Here is a 27,074-nt window from a genome sequence, read left to right on the forward strand (position 1 = left end):
CACCCACAGTCTAGAACTGTCCCGGAATCTTAGGGACAGGGAACTGTTCTGAAAGAGAGCTACGGTCACAGCGACAGGAGCTGTGTAGATGCGGGGTCTCTGTTTGGTCACTGTCAGTCTCTGAGCCTGATTAATAAATGAAACTTTAACATGGCCAATTAACAGGAAAGAATGTACTCTCTGGGATTTTAGGCATTATAGTCTTGAAATGTATCGGCCGGGGAGAAGTGGAGCCTGCTATAAAGTCTTTGGTTTTACTTCGAGACCTGGAATGACTTGGTTGAATGGAGGATGGCTTTCAGAACAAATGAGGAATTTCTCTCATTCAGGCTCCTATTCCTGGCAAAATAGCAACGTAGTGGTTTCGGGGATGATTACCTGCAGAGAGAATCCCGCCGCCAAGTACACTTGGCCACATACTTGATAAAGCACATTGTAAAAAGCTATTTTTGACTTTTGGGTTAGCCTTGGCTTGTTGCTTTAGGGGTGTTTGTGGTGCTGCTGGGGGGCCCCAGGGGGCTCAGGGTTGCGTGCAAAGCAGGCACTCCAGCCGGGGCGATCTCTCTGGCCTAGAAAGCACATTTTGAAAGCAGCTCAGATGTCAGAAAAGCATTTCTTGTACTTATCATCTACTTCTTTGTTTTTTTTGGTCACACCCAGCAATGCTCAAGGGTTACTCCTGGCTCTGCACCCATGCACCCAGGGATTACTCCCGGTGATGATCGGGATGCCGGGGATGGACCCTGGGATCAACTGTGTACAAGGCAAGTGCCCCCCCATCTGCTGTACCACTGCTCTGGCTCTTACCTATTTTTCAAAGCATATTCAGACACAAAACACCACCAAGTTTCCTCGGGATAAATGACCAAAATGTGAAAAAGTCTTTTTTAAGTGTAAAACTAAAGTTTCTATCTCTCTCTCTCTCTCTGAAACACACACACAGATACACATATACAGATATTTCTCTTTCTGTGAAAGTGCAAAGGTGCAAAGTGAGAGTATAGTGGTGAGGTGTTTGCTTTGCATGGGGCTGACCTGGATTTGTCCCAGCATCCCATATGGTCCCCCCAAGCACTGCCAGGAAGGATTTCTGAGCTCAGAGCCACAAGTAAACCCTGAGCACTGCCAGCTGTGGCCCCCAAACAAACAAAACAAAACAAAAAAACCAAAAAAATTGTTGCAAAGTTTAGTTAAATGACACGCATATAAAGAGAAGGCAGAAAGCTTAAGACAGCTGTCACTGGGCCAGAGAGACAGTACAGTGGGCAGTGCGCTTTCCTCGCACGTGCTGGCTGGGGTTTGATCCCCTGTACTCCACACAGATCCCCGAGCCCGCCAGGAGTGATTCCTGAGCCCAGAGCCGGGAGTAAGCCCTGAGCACCACCAGGCGTGACCCCCAAAACCAAATCAAACAACATCGTTGTTACCACGGGCCAGCTAACGAGCCCCATCGTTCAGTGCTCCAAGTGGTTTCATCCCACTTCAGGCTTGAGAGACGGATGATTTGTTCACTATCTGGACCCTTGTCTTACCGGGGACTGTAATCCTAGCACCGAGTACATTGCTGGTCTAGGATGGGCATTCAGTCAACTCTTCTTTGAATATACATGGAATACAGAATACATGTATAAACAAATGCCAAGATAAACGGGGCCAGGGAGGCACCTCTAAAGATGGAGCCCTGGGACTGGAGCAATAGCACAGCAGGGAGGGCGTTTGCCTTGCATGTGGCTGACCCGGGTTTGATTCCCAGTATCCCATATGGTCCCCTGAGCACTGCCAGGAGTAATTCCTGAGTGCGGAGCCAGGAGTAACCTCTGAGCATCACTGGGTGTGACCCCAAAAGAGCAAAACCAAAACCAAAACAAAACAAAAAAAGATGGAGCACTACCTCTGTGAGCGGGAGCCCAGGGTTCGGGCATTGCACAGTCCCCGAGCACTGTCAGGAGCGACCCCCAACCACCCAGCTGGGAGCAGCCCCTGAGCACTGTGGAAACATCCCCCAAACCAAATTAAACCACTGTAGCACTGTCGTCCCGTTGTTTATTGATTTGCTCGAGTGGGCACCAGTAACGGCTCCATTGTGACTTGTTACTGTTTTTGGCATATCGAATACACCACAGGGAGCTTGCCAGGCTCTTCGAGAGGGATGGAGGAATCGAACCCAGGTCGGCCACATGCAAGGCAAACGCCCTACCCACTGTGCTATCCCTCCAGTCCAAAATAAACGAAACCAAAGAAACAAACAAAAAAAGTAATAGGTAAAAGCTGACGAAAAGTCCCATCTTACGGATGAGGAAAGTGAGTTTCTGAGTGCTCACGCTACGCCCCCGGGGCTCAGGGGACTGGCGCTGCAGCTCCCGTCCCCACGATCCCCTCCTCTGACCATATTCCCCCGGAGGCTTCTCCCTCGTGCTCAGAAAGTTCGGGTGTTGCAGCTTAGTTACACCGAGGCGCATCTCAAGGCCAGGCATGACCCCTGAGGTGACCAGGAGACGGAAAAGCCTACCGTGGTGTCGACGGCCGTCACTTTCTCCGTGGGGATGTGCTTGGGGGCGGCATCTGCCTGCGTCAGCAGCACACATCCTTCCGCACCCAAGGTGACGATGACCGCCCGGCAGCCTCTGTCCCTGAGCGTCCGTGCGGCCTTCCCCGCGTCCTCGGGGCCGCCCACCGGCAGGCCTGTCAGGATCTCCGCCTGCAGAGCACCGACGGGAAAGGCAGGTCAGGAGCGGAGCTTCAGAGCCCGGTGGCCTCCCTGTACCCGGGGGAGCTGTCTGCACAGGGGCGTCCGGCGCTCACTGGGGCCCAGCTTCCAACCACCTCGGCCAGCGTCCAGGAGCGGGGGCAGTGCACGACAGGGCACAGAGCACTGGGGTTCTGTCCCATTTCTGATCGATGGGGTTACCGAGTTTTTCCTTTCCAATCGCTGGTACACCCTCTGCCCCCCACAGGCCATCAGAGGTTTCAAACTCTCACCCGAGGATGGGGGTCAATCCACAGTGGTTTTAGAAAGTTGAAAACTGCTGGCTTTGAGCATAACTTTTGTTGTTGTTTTGGGCTATACCCGGTGATGCTCAGGGCTTACTCCTGGCTCTCGACTCAGGAATTACTACCTGTGAGCTCTCTCTGTCTCTCTATCTCTGTTTGATTGTCTGTCTCTCTCTGTCTCTTCCTTTCCTTCCTCATTATCTCTAAAGCTGTTTTACTTCCACTATTTGACTCCTCCTGACATTCTCTTCTGTGAAGGAGGGTGGCTGGGTGAAACATCTAAGACGGACTTTTCCTGTCTGCAAGGAGCAATTCCTGGCTCCAGCCTGAGTCCACGGCTCCCTGAGGAATCGCCTGGTGGGGCTCGCCCGCCGCGCTGGGCAGAGCACATGGGCGTCAGGGGCAGCTCGACGGCTGCCTTGTGGGGCGGTGGCTTGTGAGGTCTCTACCATGCAGGGCTCATTGCAGACTCGAGTCCGTCCTGGACTTCCCAGCCACTTCCAGGTGGGGCTTGGGGGGAAAGCAGTAGACTCCCGTGTCCCCTCCCCACCTGTCACCTCCGACACTCACAACCCGGAAGCTGTTTGGGACAGCCTCACCTTCCTCCTCTATAAATGGGCATCTAAGTCCAGCTTTACCCTGCATCATGACACGATCCAGGGACACGGTCAGTGGCAGAGTGCCTGCCTTTATGTGCAACAGGTGTCCAGCCCGGCACTGGTCCACACATCGATTATGATCCCCGGCTGATTCACTGTCATCTGTGAACCCCATGTACGAGCACCACGGCTGAGTGTGGAACCCCGGCCACCAATGCAGCCGTGCCTCGGGGCAGAGGCATCCTCATGCCCAAAAGGGAGAGGAACAGAGGAGGAATGCTAAGCTCTCATTACTTTTTAAAGCTTTAAGTCTTCTTGTTTTGTTTTTTGTTTTTTGGGTCACACCCGGTGATGCACAGGGGTTACTCCTGGCTCATGCACTCAGGAATTACTCCTGGCAGTGCTCGGGGGACCATATGGGATGCTGGGAATTGAACCCGGGCCAGCCATGTGCAAGGCAAATGCCTTACCTGCTATGCTATTGCTCTAGTCCCCCTAAAGTCTTTTTTTTTTCTTTTTGGGTCACACCCAGCAATGCTCGGGGGTTACTCCTGGCTTTGCACTCAGGAATCGCTCCTGGCAGTGCTTGGGGGACCATACGGGATGCCGGGGATCGAACCCTGGTCAGCCGAGTGCAAGGAAAATGCCCTACCCGCTGTGCTATTGCTCCGCCCCCCCCCCCAAAGTCTTTTTTAACAGTATGTTTTTGAGCTGAATTTTCTTTGCAGGGCGGTGGGGATGGGGTGGAGGAGGGGTGGTGTTCCAGAGTTGTGCCCAGGAGGCCTGGAGGCCCCTCTCAGTGGTTCCTGGCTACCTGGACCTGCAGCTCAACACTCACACCGAGGAGGTGGTACAGCCGGGGCCCTGGGGTGTGGGACATCACCTGGGCACCACGACAGCACGTGGGAGTGTCCAGAGCTGTCCCTGGTAATGCCCAGGGGACTCTGTGGGGACCAAACTGGGGTTAGCCACAGGCCAGGCATGTGCCTTCACCCCTGTACCAGCTGAGATCATTTTCCCTAGAGCCCAGGGTCTGTCCACTCTCCATCCATCTCAAACACACTCCATAGGCGCCAGCTGCAAGACAGCACATGGCACCTTCCCCGCCCCCCCATTTGATTTTTGGGCTACAGATCTATGGTTAGCGCTCACTTCTGGCACTGTGCTGCGCTGGGTCTCTGGGCATCACCTGGGTTCAGGGCTCCACACCCAGCAAGGCTGCTTCCACTACCAGGTGGGGTGCGGGTGGGCTTTCTCCATCAATCCACAGACGCTGACGGGCCGACTCCCTGGCTCTCTCCCTTTCCCTCCCGATACTGAATGCTGCATGCAGCTCCCTGCTGTGAGAAGGCCACATGGGCGGGTGCGGCCACAGCCAGCACCAACGGCCACCGTGTGTGTAGCTAACCCTGCCACGCCCATCTCAGTTCCTCGTGCACAGAAGGGGGAGGACCTCGGCGACGAGGGCGGCGACTCGCCATGTGTGGAGGATCACTGATTACGCACCGGCCGATCAGCAGATACGCTGGGACAGATGCAGTATGAGGGGACAGATGCCTCGTCATGCGATAACGAGTGAGGCCCACTCCTGGGCGCATGGCTGTTGTGCCATATTTCACTGCATAACTGCTTCCGCTGCATGATCACTGTACTGCCTTTTTGATTCAGTTTGAAAATTGATCTATAACCTTTAGATAAAAAGCTCTGTAGAGTGTTTGCACCCGATGTTTGTTTGTTTTTGCAACAAAATTTATTTGGCATAAAATTGGGGACAATTATGCTGTGAACTATGGTCATTTAAAGGAGGTCTGGAAACAGTCGTTCGTTCGAGCTCAGAGGACTGTCTGGAGACTAAACAGATGCTCTGAGAGTCTCTAGCAGGCAAACCCAGGCCATCTGGGCAGCTGAGAGTGACCGCGTCACATGGGAGGTGGAGGTGGACCCTCTACCGCCCCCCCCCCCCGCCCCCCGTGCCTGCACCCACACACAGAGCCTCGTCACGGTGGCTGCTCCCAAGGGTCAATAAACTAACTATGGTGAGAAAAACCGAGCTTCTTTGTAGCGGGCTTCTTTCTTGTTTCCTTCCTGGAGGTTCTGACAGTGAAAATGAGTGAAAAGGCAGGTGCAGAAACCCAGGCACCTTCACTTGCTCTTTGAAGCAAACGGGGAATGACTGCTGGCTGCTCTGTGGGCTGCCCGTGTGCGCCTGGCAACTTCAGGGAGAGCTTCGGGCCAACACTGGGTCCCAAGAGGAAGAAACATTGAAATTCTCATCTAGGGGCTGGAGTGATGGCACAGCAGGTAGGGCGTTTGCCTTGCACATGGCCGACTTGGGTTCAATCCCCGGCATCCCATATGGTCCCCCGAGCACCGCCAGGAGTAATTCCTGAGTGCAGAGCCAGGAGTAACCCCTGTGCATAGCTGGTGTGACCCAAAGAGCAAAAAAAAAAATTTTTTTTTCTTCTGAACTGCTTCAGAATGAATGACATAATAGAAAAATACCAATTAAAATTAAAACATTAAATTAAAAAAAATTTTAGGTCACACCTGGCAGTGCTCAGGGCTTACTCTAGGTTCCATGCTCAGGGATCACTCCTGAGTGTCCTGGGGGTCACTGTGTTGCTGGGGATCTCACCAGGGTCGGCTGCACGTCCTGTCTGCTGGACTATCTTTCTGGTGCCTTGACTGGTATTTTGTAGAGATGTAGATGTGCCTGGTGGGCGAGTGACCCCCGCCCCCCATGCAGGAGCCCACGGTCTTTGCCGTGTCATTGGACAGACCTGGGATTGAAGGCTGCAGCAGACAAGACACTCCAGGGGCTGTGCCTTAACCTGGGGTCTGGAGCACACCCAGGTCACCCAGTGACATGAGACTCAGTCAAACAGCAAGTCACGTTCGAGTGTAAGCCAGCCTGGCCTCTTATTCCTTTTCTATACTTCTTCTTCTTCTTCCATGAGGCAGCCTTTATTTTTATTAGCTACAACCCTAATACACTGATTAGCTCATAAAATATGGACAAATTACAAGAGAAAATACTGATAACAAAGGGGGTGGAGGGGACTGAAATGAGCACAGGTTGAAGGGCTGGACGATGGGGCTCCTTCTGGGGTTCCTTTCTCTCGTTTGTTGCCACCTCCCACGTAACTGAAAAAACGATTTTTTACAGGGCCCAATTCAACCTCTATCAAATGGACGCGGTCAGTGTAGTCCTGCCTCTTGGCTTTACCCGCCTGCACAGAAACCTCTCGGCCCGTCCTGCTTACCTCGCTTTCATTGCAGCAGAACACGTCAGAGAGGGCGTAGAACCGGGGGTCCAGGTCGGAAAGGGCAGGAGCTGGATTGAACAGCGTTTTCACTGCAAGGAAAAATAGGGCCGGGGGTTATCGGGCATTTCAAGTGCTCTTATGGACCTTCAGCAAAGGAAGTGCCAGGTGACAAAGCCGGGGCAGGCAGAGAGAGCATCAAAGGGCTGAGTTCAGGTTTCCCGTGCAGGACACCAGGGTCCGATCCCTGGAGCACAGCAGGGTGTGGCCCCAGAGCAAAGCAACCGACCAGGGGCCAGGCCAAATGCACAAAGGACGGGAGTGTGTACACCTGCTGGAGCACTGTCTGCCGGAGCCCTGGACGTGACCCCCAACACCACTGGGTGTAAGCCCGAACCAAACACACAAACACATTGAAATGCAGGGTGTGAGTAAGGGGGCGATAAAAGACGGGTGACGAGTGCCTGAGAACAGATGACTAGATAAAGAAATTATGGTACATGTACACGATGGAATACTACAGAGCCTCCAGGGAAAATGAAGCCATGAAACTCACTTATAAATGGATGGACATGGAGAGAGGATCACGATGAGTGAAATGAGTCAGACTGTACCCATTTGTGGGATATAAAAAAAAATAGCCTGAGACTGATACCCAAGGACAGTTGCAACAAGGGCCAGGAGCATGGCCTAGGGTTCAAAGCTGCCACAAGTTGTGGAGTGGGGAGGGTAGTTGGGATACAGAAGTCCACTATGACAGCTATGACAGTGATAGCTGGAAATGACCGCTCTGGACACGAACTGAGTGCTGAAAGTAGGCAAAGGGCGAAACATGACCATCTTTCAGTACCTGTATTGCAAACCATCGTGAGAGAGAAAGAAAGAGAGCGGGGGGAAGAAGGGAAGTGCTTGCCCTAGAGACAGTCTGGGGGGCAGGAGGTGTGGCGGGAGGGGAACTGGGGACACTGGTGGTAGGGAATGTACACTGGTGGAGGGACGGGTGCTGGAACACTGTGTGACTGAAACTCAATCATGAACAACTTTGTAACTGCATCTCACAGTGGCTCAATCAATCAATCAATCAATCAATAAATAAGTAAATAAAACCAAACAGAAGGGCTGGGGTGGGGCTCAGTGGCAGGCGCCGGCCTTGCATATGTGTGGCCCGGGTGTGAGCCCAGCTCTGTGGGGCCCTGGCACATGGGCGGCCCTGGCACTAGTGCCCAGAACAACAGCAAGAAAGACCATGAACATCGATGGAGCCACACAGGAAAGCCTGAAATTAGGGCCGGAGAGATATATAATGGGTAGGGGGCTTGCCTGGCCAAGCGGCTGAGCTGGGTTTGATCCCCGGCACCCCACACGGTCCCCCAAGCACCACGAGGAGTGATCCCTGAGCAGAGCCAGGGCAGCTCTGAGGACCGCCAGGTGTGGCCCCCAAGCGAACCAAAACAAACAGAAATCCCAGTCTCCCCACCAGCCTAGGACCAATTCCTTTTGGCTGCTGTTTGCGCGCCTTTTCACATCCCCTTGCAGCTGTAAGGGTGAGCATCACCCTTTGCAGCCCAGGGGTAAAAAGGGCATTCAAGAAAAGACGCACATTTCCTGGCACGAAGAGACAGGGATGCGTGCCAGTGGGGGGGTGGGGGGGACATTCTCCTGGGCTCTGCGAAGCGCTAGGTTGCACGGCTGGGTCTAAAACCCATTTCCCAGAGAGAGCCGAGAGAGAGGGCAGGAGAGGAACAGCCCGGCAGGTTTTCTGGGAGGACATTCACGTGCCTGTCGCACCCCGACAGAGGACTTCCTGCTCCGTCACCAGGCAAGCACAGTTTACACCCAGGCTGACATTCTCGGTGTCCACGGGCCATCTGGGGACGTGAAGGCCAGAGGGAACAAGGAGAGCTGGAGCGGAGAGTGAGAGCGAGCCTGAACTAGGGGACCTGGCGAGAGGATGGTGGGGGGGAGAGCAGGCAGAGGGGACACGGGGCTGCCGTGGACAGGCCAGCGGCAGCCGTGGACAGGCCAGCGGCAGCCGGCAGACAAGGGACATGGCAGAGGGACGCAGTGGGCCCGTGGAGGACCCGGTGAGGGTCAGGCCTACCTGAGGGCTTTGGCCAACTCCACCGCAGGTGCCTCTCATCCTCCCCACCCCCGACACAGCCCGATAGTTTCAAAACGTCTTTGAGCTTTGTGAATATTGAGGGGAATTAATATATTTTTATGAAGACACTGTGATTAAAAGTTATTCATAGTTGAGTTATAGGGATGCGATGTTCCAGCACCATCCCGCCACCACTGTCCCCGTGCCCCCTCCCCGTCCCTGCCCGCCGACCACCTGGACAAGCATGTATCTCAGTTTGGCTGCTGTGGCCTGGGTCTCCTGCTTCCACTGTTGCTGACGGTCATATCCACCGTGGATCTAGAGATACCCACTCCTCCACACCACCCATTCACCTGAGGCTCCTGACTGCTCTCCGTCCCCCTGCACCCCTACCTCCATTCTAGTTCACTCCTTCATACTGGGGGTGGGGGGGCGTGTCCAGAAAGCTCACACTTGTCAGAATGTTTGCTGGTCATGACTATCCTACAGGAGGTGGGGCGCTTCCTAAGTCCCCTCGGCCCTGCAGGAGTAATCTCTGAGCACAGAGCCAGGAGTAAGCCCTGGGCACAGCTGGGTGTGACAACCCCCCCCATCCCATCCCCCAGCAAGAATGTTTACTGAGCCACAGGAGCACCCACCTCGATTGCTCAGTCTTGTTTCCTCACTCGGGTCCATGGACGTGTGAAAGACCCGCCATCAAACAGCTGGAGCTTCACCTCTCAGAGACTCCCCCAACCCTGGCGTGGCTGCCCCGTGGCCTCGAGAGGAGCAATGATGATCCAGGGTCACAAGCTTTCATGTTTGAGTTTCAGTCATACAATGCTCAAACACCCATCCCTCCACCAGTGCACATTCTCCTCCACCAATGTCCCCAGTATACCCCCTCCCCCCATTTCCCCCCCTCTCCCTGCCTCATGGCAGATAATTCCCGCCCCCCCTCTCTACTTTTGGACCCCGGGTCTTGTGGGAGGGAGAGACCCTGCACGAGAACATGTCCAGCCTGGCGCTACACCCACCCCCGTTCTCGGGCAGCTGTCTTGTGAGCTCTGTCCAGCCTGGCGCCACACCCACCCCCGTTCTCGGGCAGCTGTCTTGTGAGCTCGTGGCGGATGGACACTGCCCGCTGCCCCCGCCTTGGGAGGCCAGTGGGGCTCCTTCTGCACCTTCCTCGGTCTTTACTTAACGTCTTGGCCTGGTCAGTGGCCCTTGTCCAGTTCCGCGCCAACGCTAGTCGCACACTTTCATTATCTTTGCATCCAGAATGTCCACCCACAGAAATTCTATGGTATATTTTTGGCTGCTTATATTTTGGTACGGGGTTATTGTGCAGCTTAAATTGGGAAGCGGATGTAAAAGTCCCATGTAAACTGTAAAGTGTTGTACAAATGTACAGGCTTATTACTATTATTAAACTGTCGCCACCCGCAGCCCAACACCCCCGCCTGTCCACCCCGCGCGGCCGCCTTGGGCGGGCTGTGGTAGCCAGGCAACGGTCTCACTCACTGGTGTTCCCTTCCATGGGGGTCTCGGAGACGTCACTTGTGCCGTGAGGCCCTCACTGCCGGCTGGCTGACACGCTCATTTCCCTTGAGGGCTTCTAGAATAATGGAATTGTTCCCTGTTCTCAAGGAGCAATTTATGGAGTGCCACCGGGTCGCTGGCTAGCCCAGGTCCAGCAGAGTGCCAGCGCCCAGGACGGGTGAGAGCCATCCCTGCACAAGTCCCCTTTGCTCTCCCGACACCCTCACGCGGTGTCCTTTCCTAAGCCTCCCCCGCAGAAAGAAGCCTGCGGGCCGGCCAGGCCAGGCGCAGTGAGCACCATTGGAAGCACCCACTAAAAGATCGGCCCTATGTGCCGTTACTCTTTTTTTTTTTTCTCTTTTTGGGTCACACCCAGCGATGCTCAGGGGTTACTCCTGGCTCTGCACTCAGGAATTACTCCTGGCGGTGTTGGGGGACCATACGGGATGCCGGATATCGAATCCAGGTCAGCCGCATTTAAGGCAAATGCCCTACCTGCTGTACAGTTGCTCCACGCCCCCCGCCCCCAACCCCCCTTTATTACTCTTAGAGCCAGAGAGACAGCGCGACAGGCTGAGCACATGCTTTGCATGTAGGAGGCCCAGGGTCCAGCCTGTGGTTCCCAGAACACTGCCAGGAGAACTGCCCAGTACGGGGCAGGGCAGCCCCCAGACCAAAAACAAGAAAAAGAGTTAAAGGTGCATCTGCTCAAAGGGACCCTGGGAAGCCAGTCGGCAGGACAAAGCAGTGGGAGGGGTTGGTCCACGGGAGGGAGCCTGTCCTGTAAGTGCGGGGCTGCGAGTTTGATGCCAGCGTGCCCCTGGACTCCTGTTCCGGTGACCCAGAGGACATTGCCACAGCTGTGTCCAGGCAGCAGCCACAGCAGGGGACGTCAGGGCTGGGGGGCAATGGAGTGGGTCTATGAGGTCATGGGAATATTTCTACAACTCAAAAGCGAAAAGACAACCGCGTACTATGGCTAGCTGGGTGCCCCTCTTTGGAAAACTGAGCAGCCATCTGCACTCAGGCTTACATACATGGAGAAGGCGGGAAATGAGGGCCTTGCAAAGCTAAAAACGATGAGTTACACAAGGCTGGTAGGAATAAATCTGCACGCCCCTAGGGAAACGTTCTTCCCAAAAGCAACGGGCCCGTTTGGCGTCCAGCAGGTGCCCGGGTTCGGAGGTATAGCTCACTGGCCTAGTGAATGCACTCTGCCTTCTGCCGTCCGAAATTCTGTGGGCTGACCAGGGTCTGCCAGGCCTTCACCTTCCTTCCAACCAGGTCGTCAAAGAGGAACGCGGGCTTGTGACAGAAAAGTGGGAGAACACGAGGTCACCCCAGCAGCCTGCCCGCCCGGGGAGCAGAGGCAGCGCCGGGGGCTGCGGAGGGGACCGGGAGCCCCCACAGCCGTGATGACTCATTGCAATGCGGGGCACGGGCCGCACTCCCGTGTGTTCTCGTCACGCGCTGACAGCGAGCACCAGCCTGTCTGCGAGGCGCTGGGGAGGCCTGGGGAGGCGGCCTCGGGAGCACCGGGGCGGGAAAAGGAGGTAGCAAAGGCTCAGATGTTGGCCTGGGGGCCGGGGGCTGCGCAGTTAAGAGGCCCCAGTGATGCACTCAGATGGCGAGGAAATCTCCACGGGCAAGGAAGGGACCGTGGGACGCCGGGCACCCCAGCACGGCCTGGAACTCTCTTACTAGGGTGTGGGCGTTCGTTTCCATGCCCCCCCAGCATCACAGACACACAGACAGAGACACACACAGACACAGACACACATACACACACACACACACACACACACACACACACACACAGCAATAACGCTCACAGCCTGAGCGGGACACTGTCAGGCGGACACGGAGAGGCTCGCCAGCTGCGCTGTTCCCTCTGCCAAGGGGGAAGGGACTAAGGTGGCCTTCAAAGATAGCGCGAATCCTACCTAGAATTTCCTCTTGGCCATCTTACAATCCCAATTATTTATAATTGCTCCTGCAACGCTCCGTTTGCTTTGAAAGGAGGCTGAAGACCAGAATCGACACGCCCGAGTTTCGTCATGAGCAGCTGCGGTGCCACCTGAGCAGGGGGCGGCCGGGGCTACCCAGTCGGTATTGTTTAGGGGGTGTGGGAGTGGGGCGGCGCCACACCCAGGGGTGCTCCTGGCTCTGTGCTCATGGTGCAAGGGGCTTAACTCGGGTCAGCTGTGTGCAGGGCAAAGGTCCTAGCTTCCTTATACTACCTCTAGCCCTCAGTATTGCTTTTCAGAGGAAATTTAAATTTTTTGAAAATTTTAAATTAAAATCTTTTTCTCTTATGGGTGCTAGGGATGAGCCCAGGGTCTTACACATGTAAAACATGTGTTCTATTTCTGAAGCTCCATGTCAGCTCTGGTTCTTAAGTTTTAATTTTTATTATTATTTTTTGTTTTGGGAGGCACAGCCAGCCGTGCTCAGGGTTTACTCCTGGCTCTGTGCTCAGGGATCTCTCCTGGCAGGGCTCTGGGGTGGGGTGAGGGGACCATCTGGGGTGCTGGGGATAGGACCCGGGTCGGCAGTGTGCAAGGCACGTGCCCTGCCTGCTGTACCATCACTCTCATGCCTGGTGCATTTGCGTGTGGCCGTACACTCAATGTTCTGTGTGGCTCTAGCTCTGAGGTGCCATGGCTGACCTGGGCCACCAGGGGTGCTCAAGGACCTCCAAGGCTTTACCGGGTTATGCTCAGGGGACTTGGAGTGCTGGAGATCAAACCAGGGGGCCCCACGCAAGGCGTGCTCCCTGGCCCCCTGGACTATCTCTCAGCCACCCTTTTCCTTCTAGCAGGGAAAAAGAATAGAGTTGATTATGAGGCATCAGGAATAGTTATTCCATTTCCATGCAGAAAAAACAGGGGCCCTTTAGGTGTCTGCGAATTTATCTGTGCATACAAGTGTACATTTTAATGTGGCTTATGCATCAACATTAGCCAAGCCGGCTGGCTGATGTTTATTCAAAGTAATACGCTGTCTTTGAATTACTGCAGAATAAAAGGTAGGTTTTTGTTTGTCTGCTTTTGCATTTTGGTTTCTGGCCCACCCCTGGCTGTGCTCTGGGACCCCGGGGTCACCCGCGGTGGTGCTGAGATGACCATGTGGTTCTGGGGATCAAACCCGCGTTGGCCTCGTGCCAGATACGCGACTTGACTTGCTGGACTCTCTCTCTCTGGCCCCTCTGCATGTTGTTTTAACTGTCACTGCCTTTCTCATGAAATTCTTTGTCTCACACGTGGACTGTGGATTTGGCGGAGGAGCCTTTCCAGCGGCCAGGCGCCGTGAGAACTTGAAGCGTTTCTTTCCCGGCTGTGGGAAGAGGGCACTGTGTCCTCTTGGGTCACGTCACTGGATACTGTGTTCTTTTATGAAGCATAATTGTCGTCGCAAACGAAACCGGATGTGTCCTCCTCTAAAAATCCCACATAAAGGGATGGATTTTGCCCGTGCACAGCACACTGCACGCGGGGAGCCTGCCTTGGGTCCCCTCCAGCCCTGGGTTTCCTGGGCAAAGGGCTGGAAGTGGAGCCCCAGCATCCCTGGCTGTGGCCCTGACACAAAGGACTAAACCTCTAGAGCTTTGGTTTGGGGAATGGATAGATTTCAAAGCACCGGCCGCGACTCCTGGGCTCGTCTCTTTCTGGGGAAACCCTCTCTGGCGCGGGGCTTAGTTCCAGCATCACTGCTTGTGAGTGGGGCAGCTAAGGGGGCAGGGAGGAGCCTCCTGGAGTCAGGGCGGTGCTGATGGGCACATGGGGGCCTTGGGGGCAGTGACGGGCACTCGGCACCCACAGACACTGCGGCTCTGCGCGCTCTAGCCCATGACTCACAGAGGTCGCTGGCAAGGCGGCGGGTGAGTTCCTGGCCCGCTTCTCTGGTTTCTGAAGGAGGCCCGAGGTGTTGACTGGCTTGTCAGCGTGTTTCCATTTGCTTACTGAGTCTGAATGCAAAGCCTTGCGTCATGACTCCCAAGCCAGTGCTCTATTCACTGGTCTTTTTTTTGTTTTGTTTTGTTTTGTTTTTGGGTCACACCCGGTGATGCTCAGGGGTTACTCCTGGCCCTGCACTCAGGAATTACTCCTGGCGGTGCTCAGGGAACCATATGGGATGCTGGGAATCGAACCCGGGTGGGCCGCGTGCAAGGCAACCGCCCTACCCGCTGTGCTATCGCTCCAACTCATTGGTCTTTTTCATGGGAGAATAAAAATGCGTCCAAGTCACATGCGCGGTCTCAAATCAAGCTGTGATTGACCGCTGACCCAGCGGGGACCAGCCACGTTCTGTGTATGTGTGTATGCATGGTTCATGAGGCAGGGGCATGCTGCTGAGAAACCTCCCTGGGTCTCTTCTCTCACTGGGGCAGCACGGACACTCACAGCTCTGCCGCGTGCTGGACAGCATTACAGCTGGTGGCTCTCCCTGGCCAGAGCTGCTTGTCCTAAGGGTCAAGTTCCTTGAAACCAATGAGCTGTGGCTGCCGTTCCTTTCCCATTGCTCCCCACTCTGACCCCCACCAGATCTGAGTCACCCCTGGCAGGGCATGGAAGCGACTCCGGGCTGTGCTTGGGGGTGCCCTGGGGACCACACAGCGCATCCGGCAAATACAAACCCACGTGTCCCAGCCCCGTGAGCCCTCTCTAGGCTGTAGCTGGTCTCACTGAGAGACCAGAGTTTGGTCCCCCAGCCCTGAGCCCTGCCTCTCAGGCCATGCTTCAGAGTGTGAGGACGTGGGTGACTTGACCCTCCACATCTCAGTCTGCCCATCTGCGGGCTGGGAGAACCTCTCGGCCGCAAGGTGTTCTTCTGACTGTCAAAGATATTTGAAAGAGCCTTTATACCCTGGCAAGTCCGAACAATGGCAAGGGGCTTAGACCACTTCTTATACAATGATATGGTCGCACGGGGGTCACCTTCTCACCACCACCCCCCGCCGCAATTAAGCGACACAGAGAAAACAGAAGCTGAAGGATGCAGGATGAAGTCGCGGGCATGCGGGCTGGAAGCAAGCTCTGGAAAGAGGTAGGTAGGTGTCGGACATTCTGCCCCGTTCCTCACCCTGTCCCAGCTTCTAAAGAACTGCCTGGCACATGGGGGTACAAAGCACTTCTGAGCCCCCGCTCCCCCCCTGACAGCTGTCACCTCACCTGTGCCGGGCGGGCTCCTCGGCGGGGGAGTCTGTCCCCTGCTCTCCTCCACAAGCCGGGCAGTGGCCAGGTGAGTAGATTAGGACAGAGGAAACAGGGATGTCTGAGAGCAGGAGACAGGAGGACACAGAAGAGAAGTTACAGGAAGATCTACTGGGGTCTGTCCAGGGGAGGCGGGAGGGCACCCAGCGGGTGGGCACCGGCCAGACGCGGAGAGTGGACAATGCTGGCCACCAGTGGAAGCCTTATGTGGGACCCTCCGAGAAGAACCAGAGCCCGTGGGTCTTGGCTCGGGATTCTTTCTGACCGCTTGGGAGAGTCCATTCACGATGCACTCGGGGCCAGTGGGAACTGGCCTGGCCAGTGGTTTGGCTGGAGACCTGTGACATGAGGTCACACATTTAGACACCCGCCACATACTAATGTCAGTGGCTTACTTCTCACCTGCTGCTCTGCAGAGCCCCGCGTGCACCTGGGGACGGAGATCACCGCGTCCGTGCCCCCCTCACGCGCACCGGCTGCTCTGGTTTTCTCCATTTTTGTTTTGTTTTACATTTGGTGATCAAACTTCTTTTTTTTTTTTCCATTTTGGGTGACACCTGGCAATGCTCAGGGGTTATTATTGGCTCTGCACTGAGGAGTCACTCCTGGCGGTGCTTGGGGGACCGTATGGGATGCTGGGAATCAAATCCGGGTCGGCACGTGCAAGGCAAACGCCCCACTTGCTGAACTATCGCTCCGGCCACAGGTGATCAAGCTTTATCTGGAAAAGTCAGTGTGTTTTCTATTTTCTTGCTAGTAACTATTACTAAATCTCAAAACGTCAGAGTCTTAGAGTGGCTCATTGCTATTTTGATTTTGTTTTGTTTTGTTCTGGGGCCGCACAGACCTTGATGCTGGGGCAGCAAACCTGGGCCTCTTGCATGCTACGCCGGCCCCCTACCCTTGGAGCTATCTTCCTGGCACTATTTTGATGTTTTTGTTGTTGCTGACCAAGTGGTACTAAGATCAGAATCCTACCCAAATTTTTATTAACTATTTTGTTGGGCAAACGCCCTACCCACTGTACTATTGCTTCAGCCCCATAGCACAGTGGGTAGGGCGTTTGCCTTGTATGTGGCTAACCCGGGTTCGATTCCTCCGTCACTCTCAGAGAGCCCGGCAAGCTACCCATGGTGTATTCAATATGCCCAAAACAGTAACAACAAGTCTCACAATGGAGATGTTACTGGTGCCCGCTTGAGTAAATCGATGAACAACGGGATGGCAGTGATACAGTGATTTTGTTGGGCTTCCCAGCATAGCTTGGAAGATCTAGGGTGATAATGTGGCCAGCCAGGACAAGGATGGTTTGACCCTGAGGCCCAGTGACACTCCTGAGGGCTATACCCAGTGGTCCCTGGGAGAGCCATGCAGAGCCAGGGATCATACTCTGTGCCTCCAGCATGCAAGGCATAATTCCAACCCTATGAGTTATCTTCCATAATTTAGAGAGAGAAGTGAAAAGGAGAAAAACAAAATGAGGATTTACTGAAGCAACTTATGCCAAGCTTAGCATTATAGTCTCTATCCTTTCATTTTTTTAGAACAATTCAGTAGGAAAGGATTTCCATTTAGTACTTAGTAAGTTGAGAAAAACGAGACAATTCTGTAAACAGCATAAGCTAAAAGGAACAGAGATGAGATTCTCATTCTGAAGGTGCTTTCTCCATCAGCTGGTGACAAAGAAGCAAACAAAGAAACTATCTGATCTGGATTTTGTTGTTGTTTTGGTTCTTGAGCCACAGCCAGTGGTGTTCAAGACTTACTCCGGGTGGGCTCGGAGGAAACGTGGCGCAGGGGACAGAACCTGGCCAGTGGCATGCCAGGCCAAGTGCCCAGCCACTGAACTCTCAGGCCCGATACTTGAATTTTTTTTAAAAAGTTTATTTGCTGGAGGTGGGAGTCAGAGAATCCGAGAGAACAGATAAAATCAAGCTTAGCTACAGGCTGATAATCAAAGAAGCTCAGTGACGTTTCACTGCACAGTTTTGTGTGCTGTAGGTGTATGAGAATCCCCCCAGTCCGGGGCCGGAGGGAACGCCCGGCACACTGGAGCTCAGCGTCTGCGCACAGCCAGCCCAGGTCTGAGCCTGGCACTGCACCCGCTTCCCTGAGCACTGCCAGGAGTGACCCCCAAAACCAGAAAGAAAAAGAAAATTTCCCCCAATTTGAAGTTGAATAACATGAAAGCACACTGACAACACAGAAGTTATGACAGGTAAATAATCTTTGGTGTTAATACGAGGCTGTACGTTTCATAAAAGGCAGGAAGAAAAATCATTTTTTGAAATTGGTCGGTATTTGTAGAATATTTTTGCATATTTGTAAAAAATGCAGCTGGGTAAGTATTGCATGTGACATGAGCTTAATCTCTGCCTCTCGGGATGGAAATCACTCCCCTGCCCAGAGGGCCGACGGGACACGGGCTGCTGTGGCATTTACGGATCTTCGTCGCCAATTGCATTATTTCCGCTAGCCAGACTGAAGATTTGCATAGTGAGATATGAGAAATGCTGGTCACATATGCAGGAACTTACCTGATTTTTAAGGTTTTCTAACACCAAAAACTGTAAGGAACCAATGCATTTCAGAGACTAGACAAAGAATATTTGACTGCACCAAAACACTGCTGAATTTGAAAGGTTAACTATTTATTTTTATTTTTTTGGTCACACCCATGTATTCAGGGCTTACTCCTGGCTCTGCACTCAGGAATTACTCCTGGTGGGGATTGGAGGGAGGACCATATGAGGAGCCAAGGACTGAACCCTCCCCGCTATACTATTGCTCCAGCCCTTGAAAGATGGACTATTTTTTTTTTTTCAATTTGTTTTTGGGGCCACACCCAGCAGTGCTCAGGGCTCACTCCTGGCTTTGTGCTCAGGAGACCAAATGAGGTGCCACGCACTGCACCTGGGTTCTCCGCATACCAGGCAAACACGTTACCCACTGCACGTGCGGTGGTCCCCCTCCAGGCCCTGAGAGCTTAATTTTCATTAAGACAAAGGTGAAAGCTTTTGGAGAAAGAATGAGAAATATGTAAAATTACCTCCATTGCTGTGGGCCATTGTCAGGGCTTCCAGAGACACAGCTGGAGTTATTTCGAGCTGACAGATCATTACTTTGGCTCTGCTTATGGCGCCGGCAGCCTCCTGCAGGTCTTCGGAATTCAAAAGTAAATTTGCTCCAGCCACGATGACGATGATATTCTGGCCTGTGGAGAACTGATGCTTCATGTTGACAGTCAAACCAAGCAAAGCCCAGTAAGCTTAGACCCACCCAGGCAAAATATGATGCCACAGATATTTTAGGCATTAATTCTAATATCTTGAGGCTAAACGGTTCAAATTCTTGACTCCCAACGTGTCTTTTGCAACATCTCTATAGGATTCATAGTTTCCTCATCATTTTGAGCAAAACTTAAAACAGGCTTTCCTCGATCAAGACTCTGATGTGTGAAGAGCACTAGCTGCAAAATGACAAAGCTCGTACTTCAGAACTTTCTTTCACGGTGAACGGCTCGTACAGTATGTGTTGTGCGGCTTCCAAATCCTAAGTGACAGATGGCGTAATGATGAGTAAATCAGGAATACACTTGCCTAATACCACACACTAATGCTCTGTGGTAACTAATCATTTCATGGGCCTCCCCTCAGGGACTTGGAAAAGTGACTTTGCAAATCAAAATACACTGTGTGGTATCGCAGAGACGGGAGGCGAACACGATCCCTTGAGGTGGACGGGGAGCCTGGGCTCGTGCCAGATCACACAGAACTGGGACTGAGGAACTTCCCATGCTCCACATGTGGCTCGTGGGTCCCCTGGGTAAATCCCCCCTGGACAGCGGGCAGTTTATTTCAGTCAGAAGGTGGGCTTTTGAGGGCTGGGCTGGCCAGCGTGGGGCCCAGGAGTGTGTCAGTCACAGGGTGTGGTGACTGAACCCTTGAAATCTGGCTTGTCTGAACTGCAGGATGCTTTAACTGTGTCATGCATAGCAGGTTCTAGAGACTGTGGGCAAAGAGAGTAAGCTTGCTCAATTATTATCATATTTTTGTTTTGTTTTGTTTTGTTTTGCTTTTTGGGTCACACCCAGCGATGCTCAGGGGTCACTCCTGGCTTTGCACTCAGGAATTACTCCTAGCGGTGCTTGGGGGACCATATGGGATGCCGGGGATCAAACCCGGGTTGGCCGCATGCAAGGTGAACACCCTACCCGCTGTGCTATCGCTCCGGCCCCCATATTTTTGCTTTTTTGGGTTATACCCGGCAGTGCTCAGTGACCACTCCTGGTGGGGTTTGGAGAACCCTATGGGGGTGGCAGGGATCAAATCCGGATCAGCCACCTGCAAGGCAAGCACCTTACCTGCTGTCCTAGCTCTCTGGCCCCCCTACTTTAAAACAAAGTATCTCCGGGTGGGGGGGTTTGAGCTCAGGGGCTAAACTTGGCTCTGTGCTGGGGTCTGGGGGGACCCTGAGGTGCCGGGGATCAGCTGCCTGCGAGGCGGGCGCCTTCTCCCCTGCACTCTCTCTCTGGTCCTCAATATCTGGAAGAACATGTGGGTTACGTGTTGGAAGGGCAATACGTCAGTGACGCCAGGGGAAGCGACCACGGCATGACATGGCTTGTGCCTGCTTCTTCCACCCGCTGACCACGTGGCCGATGGCCCCCTGCGAGCAGGCACGAGCTGGCGCTGTCTGCTGGCAGCTGCTCAGATCCGTGGGCGGCAGTGGCTGCGCATGGCAGTCTCGCACGGACGTGACCCGAGATCCCCTCGGCACAGAACACATGCGGGCCGATCATCTTACCGCAGGCTCTGCTGGCCACAAGGAAAAGTGAATCCAGCAGAAAGCCTGCCTCCGTCCTGGGGGAGTTCTCCGTGCCCACCCTCTGGCAGGCAGCGGCCAGAGCGGTCACGCCTGCTCTCCTTCCCTGACCTCATTTGCTCTGCTGGAGTCAACGGCTGCCCCTGTGAGGCTGGCCCAGGCCCCAGCAGAAGTGGGGGTTCGGGGTCAGTGAGGCCAAGGCTGCAGCTGACGGCTGGACACCTCCCCGGGGCTCACTAACTCCTGCCTGGCTGAACTTGTCATAGCTGAACTCATGACGTGCCACCGCGGGCCGTCCTTTCAGGAAGCTGACTCTGGATATGTGTGACAGCTCTTCCCCTCCAATCCGGGCTCTTCCCAGGGCCGGGAGCTGAGCCCAGCACCTGCTCATGCAAGGCACGTGCCCTGCCATGACAATGTGGGCTGCTGTGGGCACTGCCTTCCGTTAGGAACTAGCCAGAGACTCGTAAGTAGTCCTGGCACACGCTTTACGTTGCATCTTTGCATGTAAATGAGGCATTCTGGGTGGTGGGGGACACACCCAGTGATGCACAGGCCTTACTCCTGGCTCAGTGCTCAGGGATCACTCCTGATGGGGCTCAGAGGAACATATGGGGTGCTGGAGATTGAACACAAATGCAAGCCAAGTATCCTACCCCCTGTACTATCGCTCAGGCCTAGAAACGAGACTTTGTTACACAGAGAAGAAAGAAAGAGAAGTTGAAGATATCCTTCCCACACAGAAGGTGACTTAAGACAGGGAATGAGCTGCCGTTGGCTGCTATCATTAAACATGGAGGCAAAATAAACAATTTTTCTATTGTTAAAATTTGCTTTCTTCCTTCTTAAGTGGAATATATTTTGTTGTCATTGCAACTTTGGGATTGTTTCATGTTGAGCTGAAAAAGACCTTCTCTTGGTGTGAAAGATGATCTTGCAAAACAACACTAAAAGACATATGGCGGGGCCCGAGTGACAGGTAGGGCGCTCACTTTGCACGTGGCCGACCTGGGTTCAACCTCCGGCATCCCATATGGTCTTCCAAGCCTGCCAGGAGTGATTTCTGAGTGCAGAGCCCGGGTCAGTGGGTGTGGCCCACAAACAAACAAACAAACAAACAAACAGAAAGACACAGGCTGCCTAATCCTAATGTGACAGCAATGCAGTGATTACCCACAATGCACTAGGCCTTGTCCCAGGCTTCACAGGGAATGAGTATTAATTTATAAGAGTTGGCAGAAGCTATGCAAACTTTAAAATCTGTGACTTCCCTTCACCCTTAAGTAAAGACTAATGTTGCCGCCATCGAAAGCCCTTCCGACAGACGGGTATATATAGACTCGCAATGTGATTGCCGTTCAAAGAGCTGAATGCCAACGATCAGTTAGAAGTAATTAGTTGCTCCCATTTGCTCAGTAAATCAACTATAAATATGATTCATCATCTTCCTTTTGCACCTATCTATTTACATTTATTTATCCCGCTCAACAGGAATGACAGATGCACGCTTAGCTGTGTTTCGAGACAAATGTCAATTCTGAGTTCAAATGAAGGGTAATGGGATGTCCCAGGATATGAATACCATTGGGGGGGGGGGGCAACCGTAAACTTTCATAATTATCAGGTGGATGGCTTTACATCTGAACCATCCAGCAGCGGCACGCGTGTGGCTACACATCCGCAGGATTAGGTAAAGGAAACAAAAACAACGTTTCTGAACGAGCTGTGGCGACGTTTCCAGCCTGCAGAACACGTACCTTCGTTATTGACAATGATAGAAGCGGCTCCCGTGGCGGCATCTTTGGTCTGATATGCAAATTCTAAAGGAAAAAGAGAATCTCGATCAGGCGCAGGCAGCCTGGCACGGAGAACCCAGCTGAGCGATTCCAATGCTCCTCTAATCCTTTGGAAAAACTTCTCAACCTTTAACCATCTGGGATCATCATACAGAAATCATTAATCCTAATTCCTCCCCATCCTCTCTCCGAGGCTGATGTCTTTGCACCTCCTGAGTCTTTGTCTGCATTCGCAGCCACCCCCGGGCCACCGTCATGTCCAGGCCTCCCACCCTAACTCCCCTGTTAGTGAGAGTTGGAATAGTGGCTTTTTTTTTTTTCCAAGACCACCGGGTTTCTTTCCTTCACTTAAAGAAATGACAGACTGGCGAGGAAAGACTGAAGGTCAAAGCTCGAAAATGAATCTGTTGCATTTTCTTCCTTCCCCTCGGCTCTGCCGCTGCCAAGGGCTGCCTGCCTCACGTTTCCATTTATATGCCAGACCACGGCTCTCGGCGGGGCGGGTGGAGAGTCTTGAACCAGAGCCAAAGACCCACATTCCGGGCCTGCTTCTCGCTTCCACTCGTCGCGTGCCTTGCGGACCAATCTGGAGCCTCGCTGGCCGTTGGCGCGCTCTCTCGTGAAACGCTAGTATCGGCCTTTGGGGTTCCTGAGCTGCCTTCCCGCGGTGACATTCAATGACCTTTCCTAATTTTTTTTTTTTTTTTTTTTGTGACTAGGGCATCTGTTCTCCCTCGTCACCTGCTTTGGAAACATTTTCCCCCAGAAGAAGGTTGGTAACCTCCTGTCTTTTTTATTCCCAGCTGGAGGATGTACATGAAAGAACGAACCACGGGCTGGTGGACGAGACCAGACAAAGCTGCACAGAGAAAGACTCTGGCCACCAGGCCAGGATGGAAGAATTCTATTCTCGATTCAACTTTCCCCCGTAACCAGAGCACAGAAGGAAGTTAGAGGAACTTGAAAAAAAATGTGGAATTTTACCTGTAGAAATATCATTCTGTTTTAAGTTTTCTATATAATCGTTGCCAAAAGAATCTTTGCCAACCTGTACCAAAAGAAACGATGAACGTTAGATCCTTCACATTTAGAAAAATGCTACAATGTGGTTTTGAGAATACTTAGCATTTTCAAAGGGCATATCTGCACAGTGCTTTATAAACACTAGCTAATTAACCTTCTTAATGTAGACTTGGTTTCAGCCCAAAGAATTGTTATATATATATATTCATGTTCCACTTCTGTCCCACCTAACGTGGAAACAGTGGGTGACTGTTACAAGTTCCCACTGCACTCTCTAAATTCCAATGCTTATGAAGAATCTCTCTCTGTAGAGGGAACCGGGATGGTTGTGACAGTTGAAAATGATCACTCCGGACAAAAACCAGGTGCTGAAAGGACGAAAAGTGACATGCATAATACCCTTTCAGCAAAAGTACTACTAATCACAGTGCCTAGAAGGAAAGTAAAAGAGAGAGAGAAAAGTAAAGTGTCTGCGATAGAGGCAGGCTAAGGGGGCGGGTGGGAGGAAAACTGGGGACATTGGTGGCAGATGTGCACTGGTGAAAGGATGGGTGTTGGAACTTTGCATGACTAAGGTGTAATCATGAACAACTTTGCAACTGTATATCTCTGTCCCCCTATCACTGTAATCCCATTGCTCATCGATTTGCCTGAGCGGGCACCAGTAACATCTCCATTTACGAGACTTGTTGTTACTGTTTTTGGCATATCGAATACGCCATGGGTAGCTTGCCAGGCTCTGCCATGTGGGCGAGATACTCTCGGTAGCTTGCCGGGCTCTCCGAGAGGGGCGGAGGAATCGAACCCGGGTCGGCTGCGCGCAAGGGAAACACCCTACCCGCTATGCTATCACTCCAGCCCGTATATCTCACAGTGATTAAAAAAAAAAAAATCATTCCCTCCCCCTGTACCCACAACCTCCCCACCCCTCCCCCCACACACTTCCCTCTAAAAAGTCTCTCCCTTAAGCCTGACATGAAGAGCAAAGGGGAAGGCATGGAAGAGTCTGAGCTCACGTGGGGATCGCGGTAGATTTTGCACTTTAGCATTCATTCGAGTAATGATCCTTCGACTTTCCTTCGACCTTTGTAACTTGCGCTGAGATGTCTTTATCCACCAAACTCCACAGTGCTCACGAGAGTTCTCTCGGGAGTTTTGTGGGCTCTGACTCATGTATGAACACATATGTCGCTACCCGGGATAAGATCACAGAGACAGGTTTCAGCACCCTGCCGGTCTTCTGTACTCTGTTCACCCCATTCTCTCCCTTAGCTGCTGACAACGACTGACCTGGTTATTGCCTCTACAGTCTTGGCTTTTGAGAACATCACAGAGTTGGAATTACGTAGCCTGCAGCCTCTTCAGACCGGCTTGCTTGTGGTATGCTTCCCAGGTTCCTACCGGTCCTTCGGGGGAATGAAAGCGCCTTTCCTTGTTAGGATTCGGTGTCTATGGTCTGGCGCTACCAGCACTTATCCACTCATCAGCTGACAGAACCACCTCTGGATTGTGTCAGGTTTTGGCAATTACAAATGAAGCTGCTACACTGTCCGCGTTCAGCTTTCTGTAGGCGTGCCTTCCCGGTTTGATCTATCATCCGTTCCCACTTCACCCAAACAGCAGAATCTCTGGATTTTCAGGGTCTCCTAAACTCTAACACTGGGCCCACGAGTTTGTAAGGGAACCCAGCGGGAACTGTCCCAAAGGCGAGCATGTGCTCCTAAGCTCCCCCCAGCACCTCTGTCACTGTCACTGTCGTCCCCTTGCTCATCGATTTGCTCGAGCGGGCACCAGTAACATCTCCATTGTGAGACTTCTTGTTACTGTTTTTGCCATATTGAATATGCCACGGGGAGCTTGCCAGGCTCTGCTGTGCGGGCGGGAGACTCTCGGTAGCTGGCCGGGCTCTCCGAGAGGAGCACAGGAATCAAACCCAGGTCGACCGCGTGCATGGCAAACGCCCTACCCGCTGTGCTATCGCTCCAGCCCCTCCAGCACCTCTAGCCAGTGGCAATTCATGCTTGGCCAGAGCAGGCCTTTGGAGTTGGCACTCCTTTGCTAGACTGTAAAGCTTGTGTCGGGGGCATCTGGGAAGAGGAAGGACAGGTCCTGGTTGGCGTGGCATTGCTGGGTCAGACGTGGAGCATGGAGAGGGGCCACCTGGAGAAGCCAGAACCAGAACTCTAGGAGGGCAACAGAGCTGAAGCTTCTCTGAGAGGCAAAGATTTTCCTGGGCTTATGTTTGTCCACGTCAGACTCTGGACATGGCCCACGCTGACCTCTTGTGTTTCACTTACTCTTTCTAAGACTCTCCTTGTTAAGCTGAGAAATGGGCCATTTTTGGGCATTGCTCAGAGCTTATTCCTGACACTATGCTGAAAACTCACTCCTGCTGGGCTCCAGGGGCCAGATGGGGAGCCAGGGGTCACACCTGAGCGGGCACATGGAAGGCAAGTGTCCACCCGCTGTACTGTGGCTCCGGCCCCCTCCCATTTTTCCTTCTCAGTTCACTGTGACCTAACAATTTTGTAAAACACAGTAATAATAATTTTTTTTTTTAAAACGGTCCTTGTCTGTGCTAACATGGTGCCCCTGCCTCTGTCACAGAACTTTATACCTGATTATTCTGTAGAGAAAACAGAAGGCCACTTGTAATGGACAGCTGAGATAGTCTCACTTTCGATGGGGCTGGCATCAGATCTGTGGTCTTCGGGCCCAAGTCTGCTTAGGGCTCCCCACCCTCAGCTCTTGATTCCAACCTGGGGGTCCTGCTGAGCTGCTGGCCTTTGATCTGTAGGTGCACAAAGCCCTTACACCTATCAGCACAGGCCTAAGACAAATGTCCTCACAGGCTCTCTGTCCTGCTGAGATGGTGTTCGTTCCCTAAAACAGCTGCCTTGATTTAAGCTTATTTTATATTTATTCTTTGCTTGTTTGGGGATAGAACCTGGCAGTGGTTCTGCACCCTGGGATCCCTCCTAGCAGGGCTCGGGGAACCGGATGGGGTGTCAAGAGAATGGGTCGGCCACGTGTAAGGCAAGCGCCCTACCCGCTGTACTATCTCTCGAGCTCCTTTAGCTGCCTGGATTTTCAATCTCAAAATATCACTCCCAATTAGCATAGGATTGTAGCCTTGGCTCATGACTCAGTTGAATGTGGGCTACTTAGCTCTTAACAACTTGCAGTGTTTCATTATGCATGTTGCACTGTACATATATTAATGCACTCTTGCCTAATAGTCTTTCTAGAAGATCATAACAAATGTTTCTGCTGAGCTCAATAAGATGATGTCTCTGCACGTGCCATCACAGCCTTACTTCATCAGGGCTGGCATTTTCATTTGTTGTCGGGCAGTCGTAGATCATTTAGCTACAAAAATCAAAGGGAATTTTCTACCTGTTTTTCTTTGGCTCCATCTGTTCATTTTTTTATCTGGAATAATTTCATGATTTCAGTTTCCACTTGGAATTCGTCATCTTTAAAAAACTGCTGTAATGCGAGTTTGGCTAATCTGATGAATAAAAAATATACTCCACAATGAAAAGAATGGCTACGATTAATGGATAACAACTTCTATTAGAAAAATTACTTTGTTTTTTTCTCCCAGAAGTTGTGAATGTTATAGAACTGAAGCATCAATGAATTCTATATATCAAAGAACCCATCTGAGCTAGTAATTCTCAACCTTTTTCCAACTATGGCCCCCTTCTTTTCAATTATCTATTTTTTATTCAATCACCATG

General features: G+C 52.6%; 1 protein-coding gene across 1 annotated transcript in view; it reads right to left on the reverse strand.

Moving 5' to 3' along the window:
- RBKS (ribokinase) overlaps positions 1–27,074 on the reverse strand; it is an 86,283-nt gene that overhangs the window by 32,999 nt on the left and 26,210 nt on the right. Inside the window, exons 3-7 of the mRNA XM_055121840.1 lie at positions 23,293–23,356; positions 22,270–22,332; positions 18,738–18,902; positions 6,854–6,945; positions 2,510–2,698 (exon numbers count right to left, since the gene is read on the reverse strand). Of these exons, the coding sequence (XP_054977815.1) occupies positions 2,510–2,698; positions 6,854–6,945; positions 18,738–18,902; positions 22,270–22,332; positions 23,293–23,356 (573 nt within the window). The remainder of the gene's footprint in view (positions 1–2,509; positions 2,699–6,853; positions 6,946–18,737; positions 18,903–22,269; positions 22,333–23,292; positions 23,357–27,074) is intronic.

The sequence above is a fragment of the Sorex araneus genome, chromosome X (genome assembly GCF_027595985.1).
Source record: "Sorex araneus isolate mSorAra2 chromosome X, mSorAra2.pri, whole genome shotgun sequence".
In the NCBI taxonomy this organism is placed as follows: Eukaryota; Metazoa; Chordata; class Mammalia; order Eulipotyphla; family Soricidae; genus Sorex; species Sorex araneus.